At 42.3% G+C, this 16,030-nt stretch overlaps 1 protein-coding gene across 2 annotated transcripts in view; it reads left to right on the top strand.

Annotated features, from left to right (window-relative positions):
* Window positions 1–16,030, top strand: part of usp28 (ubiquitin specific peptidase 28) — an 88,887-nt gene that overhangs the window by 40,577 nt on the left and 32,280 nt on the right. For both annotated transcript variants that reach the window (XM_043676542.2, XM_043676544.2), the window contains exons 6-13: window positions 2,614–2,700; window positions 3,271–3,408; window positions 6,777–6,847; window positions 7,612–7,688; window positions 8,561–8,709; window positions 9,739–9,866; window positions 12,063–12,158; window positions 14,126–14,299. In XM_043676542.2, coding sequence (XP_043532477.2) covers window positions 2,614–2,700; window positions 3,271–3,408; window positions 6,777–6,847; window positions 7,612–7,688; window positions 8,561–8,709; window positions 9,739–9,866; window positions 12,063–12,158; window positions 14,126–14,299 — 920 coding nt within the window. The remainder of the gene's footprint in view (window positions 1–2,613; window positions 2,701–3,270; window positions 3,409–6,776; window positions 6,848–7,611; window positions 7,689–8,560; window positions 8,710–9,738; window positions 9,867–12,062; window positions 12,159–14,125; window positions 14,300–16,030) is intronic.

The raw sequence follows: 16,030 nt of genomic DNA on the forward strand, positions 1-16,030 counted from the left end.
GCTGTTCCAGGATAATCTGCAATAGACTGGACATCCTTCAAGTCACAAAGTGGTGGCCTTCAACACATTTGTAAATTTGTGTGATATACTGTACAGTGGAAAATGATCTGATGAAGGTAACTATTATCTCTCAAGATTGTTTTGAAGCTCCCTATTTCAGCATCAGGTTTTCACAGTGAGCATATAACCTTGTGATCTGTTCATGAGGTAAAGGCCTAGACAAAGTGTCTCTCTTCCCCACAATTTTCTAAGTTCTTTCCTTGGTCCATTAAATTTCCTCCACACCCAAACCTCGTGTCATACTTTACTTCAGTGGTCCCACAGGAAATGATATCCCACTAACAGTGGCTCTGTGAAATATTAACTAGCTTCTCTGACTAAATCCTTTCGGAGCAATACTGCACTAATACATTTTTGTCAATGTGCATCGATTAAAGTGCCAGGTTTTTAAATTTGCCAGTGCATGTTTTTGGTTTAATGGTACTTTGTGCTTAAGTATACCAACTGGATGGCTCAGCAATGAGCAGACAGATCAACGAAATGGCATTTTTACTGGGAATCTAATCCTAGGTGTGATTCATTCCCTGAGCTCCAGCCAAATTGACTGCAGAATAAGACACCCAGAGTAAACCTTGCAGATTTTAACTTGGCATTGAGCATGCAATTCATATTGAGTACTTACCACAGGATCGTTTGTAGGTTAGTATCAGATGGTTGTTAATGTGCTGAGGCAGGCTTGCTATTTGGTGTTGTTTACCAGAATGGATAAGCTCCTAGTAAAAAAATAGAGGTTAGAAAGGGTCAGCCAAGATCTGCATAATCCCTTATAACCCCATTTAAAAATCCTGCAGTTTAAAATCTATAGCAACAGAGGTATCACTAAATACGAGAAGTGCCAAGTGCATCTTTGAAACAAATTTCCTTAGATTTGTTCCATTTTAGTGAAGGAAGTGTTTTGTCCTGTTGTGACAAAATCCTGCATTGCTTGGTAGAAATTAACTGAACCTTTTTAAATAGGTCATTTAGAGCGATAGAGATGTACAGCACAGAACAAATCTTTCGGTCCAACTCGTCCATGCCAACCAGATATCCTGAACTAATCTAGTCCTTTTTGCCAACATTTGGCCCATATCCCTCTAAACCTTTCTTGTGCATATACCTATCCAGATGCCTTTTAAATGTTGTAATTGTGCTACCTTCCACCACTTCTTGAAGGAGGAAGAGTGAGCACATCCATGAGGATCTGTAGAGTGGGAATGTCAGTCCAATGTTGCTGTTTCCCTATACCCCTTCTATCATACCTGTCTGCTATCCTCTCACTCTGCTTTGTAGTTAGGAATTATCCTAGATCTCTGTCCTGGGCACACTTTATTTCTAGTTGCACCTCTGTCTCTCTTCTGTTTTTAATACTCCTTTGTGTTTCTCCCCTAACTTTGCTTCTCTTGAATGGGTATAATTAGACAGAGAGCAATTCTCTCCGATATCTGTTCTTCACTGTTGAGCCTGGATGAAAATTATCAATTGTTATCAGACAGTTGGGGAACATCAAAACCATCATTGATTCTGATTATCATCTTGTATATAGAAATGAGCATTTCCTTTTAGAAGAGATTGGATAGCAGTTAATAATAAGAACTTTATTGCAGCACCTGTTTCAAGATCACTTCTAACACTTGGCAATTTCCCAAAGCACTTTGTCAGTGTTTTAATCTGGAAAGTCAGTTGGTGAAGGATCATACTGGAACCAAACTTCATTTGATTTTATTTACAGAGTGAAACTTTACAAGCAAATACCTCTGTACACAATTGTAGAATCTCTAAAATGTGAGAGCAGAGTATTTGGCTCAGAGTCCACACCAATGGGTATCTTTTTCGCTGTCCACTGAGTCACATGCTTGAGAGATCAAGCCCCAGTAGAACTCTGAGGACGCGATCTAGTCTAGTACTTGAGTGCGGTATTTCAGACAAGAATTTGAAACGAGACCCCATCTGCCCTCGCAGGTGAATGTAAAAGATCACATGGCACTACTCCAAGGGGGAAATAGGGAGTTCTCTATTCCCTGGGCACTGGTTGTGCTGTGATTAGTTTGATTGTTACATCAAATTGACAGAAAGTGAATTAGATGGACCTTGGCACTTCTCGTATTTAGTGATACCTCTGCTGCTATAGATATAAGCATTTTTAATAAAAATTAGCTCTACGTGGAGTGTGTATGTCCATATATCTGTATGTGTACATATTAAATACATGGATATCATTAGCAAATAGTGAGATTGAGGATTTTATCCTTGGCTCAAAACTCTCAAGGCATGTGAGTTCTGAAGACTGTGATTGTAGTGCTGCCAAGTGCCATTGATCCTGTTTATTGTTTTGGGGGGTACTGTTGAAAATGTGTGCAGTCAAAATATAGTGGAAACCATTCCATGATTAGCTGACAGGGTGCTGATATGTTTGAAAGCTGTGGAACAAATCCAGTTGGATTCTGTGTGACAGGTTTTCATGTTTGTTTTGCATTTCAGGGTAGAGGCTGTTTGGAATTTGCAAAGAACAGTTTCAGATCCAGTCGAGTTCAGTGGAGCTCTTTAACTTTCTTTGTACATTTTTGTCTTTAGTCCCTGTTCCAACTGCCTAGGTTTCGACAGCTGGTTCTCAACTACACAGTGCCTAAAAATCCACATGAAAACTGCAGAAGCCACGCTGTAAGTTCATCCATGAAATTATATAAAGTTTTAAAAATAAAAATAGATTTATTCAGATGATCCTGGAATGGAGAGTTCATAGCTATCCCATACAGGTTGAAAGGGTTGACTTAATTGAGTTTTTATTTCTAATTAGGAAATGTTTAGTTTTAATACAGTAAAAATAAAGATGTTTCCATTCATGCAAATTGTAAGGGCTATAAATACAAGATAGTCACTAACAAATCCAATGGAGAATTCAGCAGAAACTCAGTAGTGTGTGTTTGGAACTCACTGGAACAGTTAAGGCAAATGTCATCAATGTATTTAAGCTAGATAAATGCATAGGGTAGAAAGAAATAGGAGGTTATACATTTTGTAAAAATTATTCATGGGATGTGAGCATTGTTGGCTAGGACCAGCATTAATTGCTACAGAGAAGGTGGTGGTAAGCTGCCTTCTGAGCTGGTAGGGTGGTGTGAAATAAAATGGGAGAGGGTTTGTGTGCTGCATTAAACATTAGCATGGACGAGTTGGGTTGAATGTGTTAATGGTTATTTACAATTTCTGATTGTGCTATTGATTGAAAAGGAGCAGCGAAACTTGGCGTTTATGCAAGAACTGAGGTGCCTTTTTGCCTTGATGGTCGCCTCTATGCGGAAGTACATTGACCCATCAAATGCAGTCGACCTCCTCAAGGACGCGTTTCGATCAAGTGAAGCACAGCAGGTGGGTCTGAGAATCACTCATTGCCCACAAGGTATTTATATATGTTACAACATTACTATAAGTTGTGCAACTGGACAGTGGATATAAAACCTTGAAGCAGAAAGAAGTAGGAAATTCTAGAATCAGCATATACATCAGTCAACAGGTGGAAGAGAATGGTAAGGGTTTACCTAACTGAGTTTCTGATGAGCATTAATCCAGCTTTCTGTTCTAAATGCTGAATAACCTGTGACGTATTTAGCTTACATAGTTTTAAACTTAGGGCTGATATGATCTCATAAATTGTAGGTCATCAGCTGATTGTAATATATACCAATATTTCACAATATGCACCTTTTATTCTGTTTGCATATTAATCGTTTTGCATTTCAAGTGGCTTCCTCTCTTCATCCATTGTAATTAGACTGATAAGTACCTCATAACTGAAAATAGACGACAGGACTTTGCATCAATTTCATCTTATGGAAGATTTCCTAAGTGAAGTTTGAAAGATTCTTGTATTTGCTTGGCCAGTTTGATATTACAGAAACCTCTGAAACACCATGAGATGTTTCACCATATAATGAGGTATGTGTCTGGGATCTTTCCGTTGGGTAGGTTTATTGCCACCATCCTCTCTAACTATTGGGATCCACAGGACCTGCTTGATCCCGTGTGGGAAACAAATAAAAACTTGTTCATCTAACAAAAAGAGTCTATTGTATTGAACAGGACTAGCTACAAGTTATGTTGATATGATAGAAGTTGATACGTGTTGAAGGACTTGTGTACAAAACGTTGATTCTCCTGCTCCTCAGATGCTGCCTGACCTGTTTTCCAGCACCACGCTCTTTGATGTCGTTACACGGACAATGAAGATGATGTTAGGTCTTGCTTCTTAGACCTCCTAAGCTGTTCAGTCCATGAAACCATATAACATCATAGTGGGTCCTGCTTAAGATACTTCTCAGTACTAACACATTTAGACCTTTGCACCCTGATAGAACACATAACAGAAACAAAAAAGTACTAAAATAAAACAAAGAACTGCTGGAGATCTGACATGAACAAAAATCGGAAATGCTGGAGAAACCCTGCAGATCTGGCAGCATGTGTGGAGAGAAAATGGAATTAATGTTTTGAGTTATGAAGAAGAGTTGCAGGACTCAAAACGTTGACACCATTTTCTCTCCACAGCTGCTGCCTTACCTGCAGGGTTTCTTCAGTATTTTCTATTCTTGTTTTACATAGATTTAGTATTGTATAAGGGCTACATCATTAGTGATTGTATCTCATTGTTTGATGAACTATCCATTTCTTCATGCATCCCTTTTGCATTTTAGCCTGAGTTACCTTCTTGGAGAAAGTGAGGACTGCAGATACTGGAGATCAGAGCTGAAAATGTGTTGCTGGAAAAGCGCAGCAGGTCAGGCAGCATCCAAGGAGCAGGAGAATCGACGTTTCGGGCATGAGCCCTTCTTCAGGAATGAGGAAAGTGTGCCAAGCAGGCTAAGATAAAAGGTAGGGAGGAGGGACTAAGGGGAGGGGCGTTGGAAATGTGATAGGTGCAAGGAGGTTAAGGTGAGGGTGATAAGGTGAGGGTGATAGGCCGGAGTGGGGGTGGGGCGGAGAGGTCAGGAAGAAGATTGCAGGTTAGGAAGGTGGTGCTGAGTTCGAGGGATGGGACTGAGGCAAGGTGGGGGGGAGGGGAAATGAGGAAACTGGAGAAATCTGAGTTCATCCCTTGTGGTTTGAGGGATCCTAGGCGGAAGATGAGGCGCTCTTCCTCCAGTCGTCATGTTGCTATGGTCTGGCGATGGAGGAGTCCAAGGACCTGCATGTCCTTGGTGGAGTGGGAGGGGAGTTGAAATGTTGAGCTACGGGGTGGTTGGGTTCGTTGGTCCGGGTGTCCCAGAGGTGTTCTCTGAAACATTCCACAAGTAAGCGGCCTGTCTCCCCAATATAGAGGAGGCCACATCGGGTGCAGCGGATGCAGTAAATGATGTGTGGACTCCTCCATCGCCAGACGTGGCTCAACACTTCACCACTCCACCAAGGACATGCAGGTCCTTGGACTCCTCCATCGCCAGACAAATTCACCTGCACCTCCACACACATCCTTTACTGCATCCGCTGCACCCGATATGGCCTCCTCTATATTGGGGAGACAGGCCACCTACTTGCGGAACGTTTCAAAGAACACCTCTGGGACATCTGGACAAACCAACCCAACCACCCCTTGGGTCAACACTTCAACTCCCCCTCCCACTCTACCAAGGACATGCAGGTCTTGGACTCCTCCATCGCCAGACCATAGCAACATGACGGTGGAGGAAGAGCACCTCATCTTCCGCCTAGGAACCCTCCAACCACAAGGGATGAACTCAGATTTCTCCAGTTTCCTCATTTCCCCTCCCCCCCACCTTGTCTCAGTCCCAACCCTCGAACTCAGCACCACCTTCCTAACCTGCAATCTTCTTCCTGACCTCTCCGCCCCCACCCCCACTCCGGCCTATTACCCTCACCTTATCACCCTCACCTTAACCTCCTTCAACCTATCGCATTTCCAACACCCCTCCCCCAAGTCCTTCCTCCCTACCTTTTATCTTAGCCTGCTTGGCACACTTTCCTCATTCCTGAAGAAGGCCTCATGCCTGAAACGTCGATTCTCCTGCTCCTTGGATGCTGCCTGACCTGCTGCGCTTTTCCAGCAACACATTTTCAGCTGAGTTACCTTCTTGCCAGGATACTAATACTGAATATTGGGATGTTAGTACGAAGACTCTGTTATCTCCTAGACCCTTGTTAGCTCAAGTTGATTGGTGTTACTTTCTTCTATGTCCTTAAAAATTGGGTTGGAGTGTTTGAAAGCACATCACCTAAGCTAGCACTTCTGCATAGTACTCAGCAAATGCTACATTGTCAAGGATACCATCCTTCAGATGAGTCATTAACCTTCAGTTCTAATTTAGATTCAAAATTAGTGTATTTAGAATGGGGAGCAGATTAGATTAATTACAGAGTGGAAACAGGCCCTTCGGCCCAACAAGTCCACACCGCCCTGCCGAAGCGCAACTCACCAATACCCAACTTACCTAACACTACGGGCAATTTAGCCTGGCCAATTAACATGACCTGCACATCTTTGGACTGTGGGAGGAAACCGGAGCACCCGGAGGAAACCCACACAGACACTGGGAGAACGTGCAAACTCCACACAGTCAGTCGCCTGGGGCGGAATTGAACCCGGGTCTCTGGCGCTATGAGGCAGCAGTGCTAACCACTGTGCCACCGTGCCGCCCACAGCAATGAGACAAGATTCTGAACTGTTTTTATCTGAACAAATCTTGTGTTGCAGTTTGTGTTATTCTCTTTGTCTTGTTAACCAGGATGTAAGTGAATTTACCCACAAACTCCTGGACTGGTTGGAGGATGCATTCCAAATGGCAGCAAATACAAAGTAAGTTCATCACCTGTACTCAAAAGGCAATTCTATATGAAGGGACTTCATAGGAGTATGATTTCCTGGAGTAGATGTCAGGTTGTGCATCAGTTAACAACTAATATACAACGATGTGAATTATAATTTTCATGCTCCCACTTGTAATTTCCTCAAAGTATTGGAAAAAGTTGGTGCAAATTTCCACTGGGTCGATGATTTGTATTTCTGTTAGCTACTCCAGGGTGCTAACTCCTTTTAAGTCAGGTTCCAAAATCCAGTCTCCACTGTCCTAGGGAACACAAATGTAAACTTGGCTCACTCTGACAAACAGCTATTTAACCCAACTCGCCACTGTTTGTCTCTTGGTCAGTTTTGTAGCCATGCAGTTTCTTTCATTCCACCAGCTGCAATTTTTCTAACAAGTCAACTACATGGCACTTGTGTTGGAGATGCCGGTGTTGGACTGGGGTGTACAAAGTTAAAAATCACACAACACCAGGTTATAGTCTAACAGGTTTAATTGGAAGCACTAACTTTCGGAGTGTCGCTTCTTCATCAGGTGGTTGTGGTTGCACAACCACAATGCCTGAACCACCACCTGATGAAGGAGCGGTGCTCCGAAAGCTAGTGCTTCCAAATAAAACTGTAGGACTATAACCTGGTGTTGTGTGATTTTTTTAACATGGCACTTGAGTTGTTTGTTCTGTCTTTTATCTCTATTAACTATTAAAGAAGGCTGAGAGCTGGAATTTAAAATGTCCATTGCCATTGTTCTCCTGTAGAAATTCGAGTAAAAAGTCACAAAACCCAATGGTGGAACTCTTCTATGGAACGTTCTTGGCAGAAGGCATTCATGACGGTATGAAATTCACTGTGATTTGTCAACACAGCTTTGTGATTATTGTTTCCGTCATGTATTTATAAGTTGCATAGATTTAGGAGGATGGATTGTCAACTTGATCTGTGACTGCTGAGAGACTGATAACGAACATAATGGGCTGATGAAACTTTAATCAGCTCTGTGTTGATTCCTGTTCCTAACTGCCCAGATCACCACCTTGAATTCAACTGAGTGGCTTTCTGGATCCTATCAGATGGTAATTAGGAGCTACCGCATTACAGGTCACCTGTAGGCCAGACTGAATCAGGATGATGCATTTCCTTCTCTGAAGGACATTAGTGAACCTGTTTTTTTTGTGACAATTGAGTAGTTTTATTATGTAATAATTATTCATAGGAGTTTTTTATTCAATTATTATGTTAACGTTATCAGGTTAAATTCCCCAACTTCAATGGAATTTGAACTTGAATCTCTGAATCATTCGTCTGGTAACATACCCACTTTGCTATCATGCTTCCAACCCACAAAATTCATATCAATCAGATATAACAAAGTTGACTGATTATGTTTCCAACAAGTACTCCTTTATTTATTCTTTTTTTAAAAACTTTATTCTTCACACTAGTTTCATGTGAACAAAAGGGATCCAAAATGTTAATTCTGTTTTCTCGCTACAGATGCTGTGAAACGTGCTGAGTTTTGCTGCAATTTCTGTTTTTGTTTCTGATTTTCAGCATCCACAGCCCTTTGGTCTTTTGTTTTGCATCCCTCTGTGGTCCTGATGAAATGTGAATTGATTTCTTCTTGATGTTGTGTTGAGTCATGCTGTTGTAAAACAATGCATTACATAAAGCAAGCTGAGAGTTTTGTATTTCCTGTCACTTTTACAGGCAAAATGTTCTCTAACATTGAAACATTCGGACAGTATCCTCTGCAGGTTAATGGTTTTGACGACCTCCACCAGTGTCTGGAGGGGGCCATGGTGGTTGGGGAGATAGAGACACTGCAGTCGGATCAGTCAGTCACATCTGGTCAAGAGGTGAGTTGTCTTTTGTCCCGTGGGGTGGGGTGTAGGGGGAGCAGGGCAGTGGTGTGGTGGAGACAAGGCCAGAACCTCTCATGCATATTTATCTAAATTTGTACTGGACTAATCTCTGTAACTCCACTTTGATTTCACTGAAAGAAAGAGAGAAAGGTGCTAATCAGCTTCGCAAACTCCTATCAAAGATTTATTCTCTGGTTCCTCAAAGGCATAACCCAGAACATGGCATCACGTCAGTCAGTCAGTCATCATGCTGAAATCATGTCATCTTGGAATTGAGCCATGGGGCCTAATATTTGTCCTTTTGAGTGTAGCTCCATTATTAATTGACCATGAGAAGGTTGTGATGACTGTACATCAGCAGTCTTTTAAGCGCCTGTAACCCACAGTGCTGTGAGGTAGCATTTTGACTCCAGTGCATTGAAGAAACATGCATGAGCAGGGATTAATTGTAACATGCCTTTACAGCTCCTATGCACCCACACCACTACAACCCACTTCCAGGGATAAAAGTCTGAATTTCTAGGCCAATAATTGGTTGGTATTGCACTGCTGTTTGTGTTTGCAGAATTGCTTGCTTAGCAGCAACAGTGGAGCCAGGGACCCGGGTTCCATTTCACCCTTGGGTGACTGTGTGGAGTTTGTACACTCTCCCAGTGCCGTGTGGGTTTCCTCTGGGTACTCCTGTTTCCTCCCACAGTCCAAAGATGTGCAGGTTAGGTGAATTGGCCATTGCATATTTGTAGTGTCCAGTGTTGTGCAGGCTAAGTGGGTTAGCCATGGGAAATGCAGGGTTACAGGGATAGTTGGGGGGGGGGTGTGGAATGCTCTTCAGAGGCTCGGTGTGGATTTGATGGGCCAAATGGTCTGCTTCTCCACAGTAGGGATTCTGTGGTTCTATGAGATGCGATGAAATATCCTATTAATTATAAGCTTTTGTTTTTACTTCTGGATTAATCTGTGTATTGCTTTACGTACTTTCTGTCTCAGTTAGCATTAAGTTTCTTCTACCCATTTCTTTTCCAGAACTGGTTTACAAAACTACCTCCTGTATTAACTTTTGAACTGTCCAGATTTGAGTTTAATCAGTCTTTGGGTAGACCTGAAAAAATTCACAAGAGACTGGAATTTCCTCACATCATTTACCTGGACAGGTGAGGTGGTCTGGTAAGCTGTTGTTGTTGTAGAGAATTGGTGAAATTTTAAACACATTTTTGATAATTTGCAAATTTATTGAGAGGACGTTGTGTAGGGTCAATTGCCTGATGATATTGGTAGATTTACAGATTTATAAATATAAAGAAACAAGGATTTGAATTGATGTAGCACCATTCACAACTTCAGGATATGCTAAAACTAAATGAATGGTCACTGAAATAATTTCTTTCAGAAGTGTGGTCACGTTTCGAATGTACGGAACTTTGCAAAAGATAGGATGGTCATTTAGATCCATTTGGAGATTTAATTGCAATCTTTAGGGTTGGCTAGTACAGATGATTGGGAATAAGCTGGAGACTTGTAAAGCCTAACCATGGACTGGTTCACTGCTGTGATCCTCTCCTCCTGCAGTTCAGTTTGTTTGAACAGTGCATTAATTGTATTAATAGCATTAAAGTCCCAGTTCGGGGTTAGATAGTCATAGGAAGTGCATTCACAAAGTGGCAAAACTGATTGATGTTCAACTTCTGCCCTGCGGATGAAGTCTGTGGAAGGCTGTGAAAGTGGGAGAGATCAAACATGTACAGTCATGGCCCTCAAGGTACAGCCTCTGACATCAGGCCAGTGACCTATTCTCGGAAAATCTAGCTCTGGAAATCACCATCAGCACATTTTTTGACTGTCCTGTGTGTCACTAGGCGCAGGAAGGAAAAGAAAGTGGAATATCCAAATTTGCTCTTCAATTTTGCATTTGTTCTTGGGCTTTAACTTTAAACTCAACTTCCATATCTGCTCAAAAATGTGCAGATGCAAGACTGAATTCTGTCCCTTGTTGCTATTGCTTGTACTATAGGAGACACAGGTGAGCTATTGATAACACTGAAGGTGGGTGTCACTTCAAAGTGGGGATGGGACTCTGAATCCAACAAAAAGATTTTAAATGATTTTGACTTTTCTCATATGAGATCTGAGCCAGAAGGTCCTGAGTTGCAGTCCCATATCGGAGATTAGAGCATGTAATCCAGGCTGATGCTCCAGATCCATACTGTAGTTCTTTTGATGCATTACGTTGAGGTCCTATCTGCACACGCTGGTAGACATAAACAATATTGCGGGATTGTTTACATCAGAACAGGGACATTCTCCCAATTATCTGGTTAATTTTTATCCCTCAAACAGCATCAGTTAAAAAGGATTATTTGGTCATTACTGTTGTGGTTTTGTGTTTCCTCTCATAAATGTAACCCATCTCACAGCAACACTGGTAAATAGGTAAAGGCTCTGTTTATTTGGTAGAGGATTGCTCAGCTGGCTGACTTGTTAGAGGAACTCATCCAACAACTGTTACAGGAAAGTACAGCTACATTCGTTCACATTGCATACCTCAAGTGAGATCAACAATAGTTATTAGTCGCATGTTACTTTACTCATTCATTGGGTCTGGCCATTTATTTGAGCATTTATCACCTACCCTTAATTGCCCAGAGGGCTGTGGGTCTGGAGTTGCATGTCAGCCAGACCAGGTAAAGATAACAGTTTTTTCTCCTGCAGGACATTAGTGAACCATATGGATTTGTTTCTGACTATTGACAATGATTTCATGGTCTTCATTAGACTCTTGATTTCTGTTGAATTCTGTGTCCATCATCTGCAATAACGGGATTTAAACCCAGGTCCCCAGAACATTATCTGGATCTCTGGATTAATAGTTTAGTGATAATTCTGCTAGGTCATCATCTCCACTATCATTTTATATCCTGGTTACTTGCCTGTTAGCTTGTTCCCTCTTAAAATTATATTATGACAATTGCCTTCTTGAATAATGGGATCTTGCTGTGTGAATTGGCTACTATGTTTCACTACATCACAAAAGTGGCCTTAATTAATAATTAATTTTGGGGCATCCTTAAATTGTGAAAAGCCAACATTGCATGCATGCTACAGAAAAATATTACATACCTGGGTACATGAATGGGAAGGTTTGGAGGGATATGTGCCAAGTGCTGGCAAAAGAGACTAGAGTAGGTTAGGATATCTGGTCGGCATGGATGGGTTGGACCAAAGGGTCCGTTTCCATGCTGTACAACTCTATACCGATGATGGCTGCTCTGTGTTTTGTGAAGAGTAAGCTTTTTGACTTTGAAAATCTGGGGTTAGTTGTGTACTGAGACCTTTGTGTTATGTGTGCACAGGTATCTACACAAGAACAAGGAACTCACACGCAGTAGAAGGGAGGAAGTGAAGAGGCTGAAGGAACAGTCAACTGTCCTACAGCAGCGATTGGAGAGGTACTGACTTCTGTCTGCTATTCACTCAGAGTCACGCAATTGTGTTCGCCACTTGATATCAACATCCCATCATTTTCAAGAAGGGGTTGAGAGAACCTTCAGACTGAGAGTAGTAATGGTTTGAAGTGAAATGATTTAGTATCGTCAGAGAATGATACATAAAGCTGAAAATGTGTTGCTGGAAAAGCGCAGCAGGTCAGGCAGCATCCAAGGAGCAGGAGAATCAATGTTTCGAGCGTAAGCCCTTTTTCAGGAATGGAGGGTGTCAGTGGAAGGGTACTGGTTGGGTCGGTGGGAAAGGAAGAAGCGGAGAGCTTTGAGACCTTCGTGATGGGGGATGGAGGTGTATAGGGACTGGATGTCCATGGTGAAGATAAGGCGTTGGGGGCCAGGGAAGCGAAAATCATGGAGGAGGTGGAGGGCGTGGGTGATGTCCCGAATGTAGATGGGGAGTTCTTGGACTAAGGGGGACAGGACCGTGTCGAGGTATGCAGAGATGAGTTCGATGGGGCAGGAGCAGGCTGAGACAATGGGTCGGCCGGGGCAGTCAGGTTTGTGGATTTTGGGCAGGTGGTAGAAACAGGCGGTGTGGGGTTGTGGGACTATGAGGTTGGAGGCAGGAGGTAGAAACGGGTGGTGTGGGGTTGTGGAACTATGAGGGTATAAACGGGCGATGCGGGGTCAAAGAGCAATAACACCAGAAGAAGGCCAGTTAGCCCATTGTGCTTCTTCTGATACTTTGGTTGAGCTATCAAAATAATTCTGTTCTTTGCTCTTTATCATTTCATTTCCCTTCAAGTATTTGCCTAGTTCTATGTTTTGAATGTTGCTGTTGAATCTGTTTCAATTGACCTTTAGAGCTGTGCATTCTGTTTCATAATGAGCTGTGTCTTTAAAAAGCTTGTTTCCTCATTTCACTTCCGATTCTTTCAATTCAGTTCGAATATATTTTCTCTGGTTGCATTTCCTTGCGAAAACATCACCTTATTTATTTTTACAAGGTCCTTCACAATTTTGAGTACCATTATCAAACCTCCTCTTACTTTTCTACAAGGAGACCAGCCCTGGTTTTTCCAATGTGCCCACATTACTGAAGCCCATTGTCCCCAGTTCCATTTTAATCAATTTCCTTCATCGTCTCTAAAAAGCCATGCCTATCCCTGTTCTGGTTGACTCGTTACTTAACTTGCATTAAGTTCTAATCCGTTGTTCCTTTCACTTGGTTCTCTGTGAGACCACTGTGTTACAACAGCATGTCTTGTCCAGGATGCTAACATTAGCATGGCAGAGGATACACAAGAACATGAGTAAACCATTCAGCACCTCGCGTATGCTCCATTCTTCTGTTGTCCTCCTGCTATTTTCCTGTTTTTGTTCCACGTCGCTCAATAGTCTTGACAATCAATAATCTACCATTCTCTCTAACGACTCTTCTGCCAGGGTGTTAACTCCCTTCCCTCAGCCTTCACATTAAGTTTCAAATTTTATTCCCAGATCTTGGGGAAAAAAAAGCACACATGGTCGGATAATGATAACTGTTGTAGACATTTACCAAGGATCTTATTCATGTCCTTATCCAAGAGTTAACTGTGGTCACATCCACCATATCCTCAAAGTTCATTCCACCACGTGAACCAATTTGTGTGTAAAAAATGTCTTTTTTAAAACTCTCTCCTCTCACTTTAAGAATATGCCCCCTAGTCTGAAATCTCCCATCTAGGGAAGAGACACTTGTCATTAACCTTATCTATATCCCTCATGATTTTCTAAACATCTATAGGCTCACTTTTCAATCTTCTACACTCCAGTGAGAGAAGTCCCAACCTTTCTTTATAACTCAGACCCTCTAGTTATGGCAGTATCCTTGTTAAATGAATATAGGCATCGTGGGATGTACTTCATTTGGAGTATATAGGAATTGTGATAAAGAATTGATGTTTTTCTTGCTTTTCCCCTTTTATTTTTAGGTATATGCATTATGGATCTGGTCCTGAACGTTACCCTTTAACTGATATGTTACAATATGTCTGGGAGTTTACCAAGACCAAACCATCATCTGTGTCCCCCACACAGGATGTTGTAGGCACACCACCACCAAGGTCTCAGCCTAATACTAATTCAGCATCGGCAATGCAAATCAGGTAATCTGGTCCCAACAAGAATACATACAGAGGGTTTAGCATCAAGCAACCTTCGGTCATGCTGCACAAAGTGTGTAAAGAAAACCAAATGTTGAGAGTTCTATTTGGTGTACCCAGTCTGCAATCTTCAAATCTAAGTTCACTGTGCAATTTTAACTTTGGGAAAGCAAATTTTAGCAGGACTTATACATTTAATGGTAAGGTCCTGGGGAGTGTTGCTGAACAAAGAGACCTTGGAGTGCACATTCATAGCTCCTGGAAAGTGGAGTCGCAGGTAGATAGGATAGTGAAGAAGGCGTTTCGTATGCTTTCTTTTATTGGTCAGAGTATTGAGTACAGGAGTTGGGAGGTCACATTGCTTAGGCCACTGTTGGAATATTGTGTGCAATTCTGGTTTCCTTCCTATTGGAAAGATGTTGTGAAACTTGAAAGGGTTCAGAAAAGATTTACAAGAATGTTGCCAGGGTTGGAGGATTTGAGCTATAGGGAGAGGCTGAACAGGCTGGGGCTGTTTTCCATGGAGAGTCGGAGGCTGAGGGGTGACCTTTATAGTGGCTTATAAAATCATGAGGGGCATGGATAGGGTAAATTGGCAAAGTCTTTTCCCTGGGGTGGGGGAGCCCAGAACTAGAGGTCATAGGTTTAGGGTGAGAGGGGAAAGATATAAAAGAGACCTACGGGGCAACTTTTTCACACAGGGTGGTACATGTATGGAATGAGCTGCCAGAGGAAGTGGTGGTGGCTAGTATGGTTGCAACATTTAAAAGACATCTGGGTGGGTAAATGAATAGGAAGGGTTTGGAAGGATATGGGCCAGGTGCTGGCAGGCGGGACTAGATTGGGTTGGGATATCTGGTCGGCATGTATGGATTGGACCGAAGGGTCTGTTTCCATGCTGTACATCTCTACGACCCTACGACCCTATGACTGTATGACATGATTATATGGGACACAGAGAGGGAGGGAAACACATTTGGAAAGAAGCTGAAGACTGACTTTGTAAACCTCATTCTCAGGCTTCAGGCATTGAAAATGGAGGGTTTGAGTTATAAAGAGATGCTGGATTGGCTTGCACGTCTTTTGCTGGAGTGTTGGAGGTTGAGTGGTGACCTTATAGAGGTTTACAAAATCATGAGGGGTATAGATAGGGTTAATGTTTGTGGAATGAACTTCCTGAGGGACTGGTGGTCGTGGGTACACTTACAATGTTTAAAAGACATTTGGATAAGTACATGAATATGATAAGTTTGGAGGGATATGGACCAAGCGCAGGCAGGTGGGACTAGTTTAGTTTGTGAACATGGTTGGCATGGACTGGATGGACTGAAGGGCTTGCATCCATGTTGTATGACTCAATGAGAAGTTACCACTGAGATAGTGAAGGGGAGCTACTTTCTTAAACCAATGCACTCCACATAGTAAAGGACCAGCGCTGTTAGGTTTGGATCCAATGATGATAAATAAATAGCTGAAATTTGTCCAAGTCAGGATGATCAGATGGCGAACTGGTCATTTGATATTAATTTCCAAGCCCTTTTGCTTTTATTCTTCTGGGTGGTGGTGGTCATGAGTTTGGAACGTCAAAGTAATCTGGCTGGGTTGCTGCACTGCTTCCAGTAGATAGTACCCATTGCAGAAACAATGCGCTGGTGGTGGTAGAAGTGGCTATTGACTTTCTCCTGAATGGTGTCTTTGTTCAAGAGAGTGGTAAGAGTGTGGAATGCCCTGCCT

This window comes from Chiloscyllium plagiosum, unplaced genomic scaffold, assembly GCF_037043375.1.
Source record: "Chiloscyllium plagiosum isolate Xiang-an unplaced genomic scaffold, Cpla_swu_hap1 HiC_scaffold_29, whole genome shotgun sequence".
Taxonomy (NCBI): Eukaryota; Metazoa; Chordata; class Chondrichthyes; order Orectolobiformes; family Hemiscylliidae; genus Chiloscyllium; species Chiloscyllium plagiosum.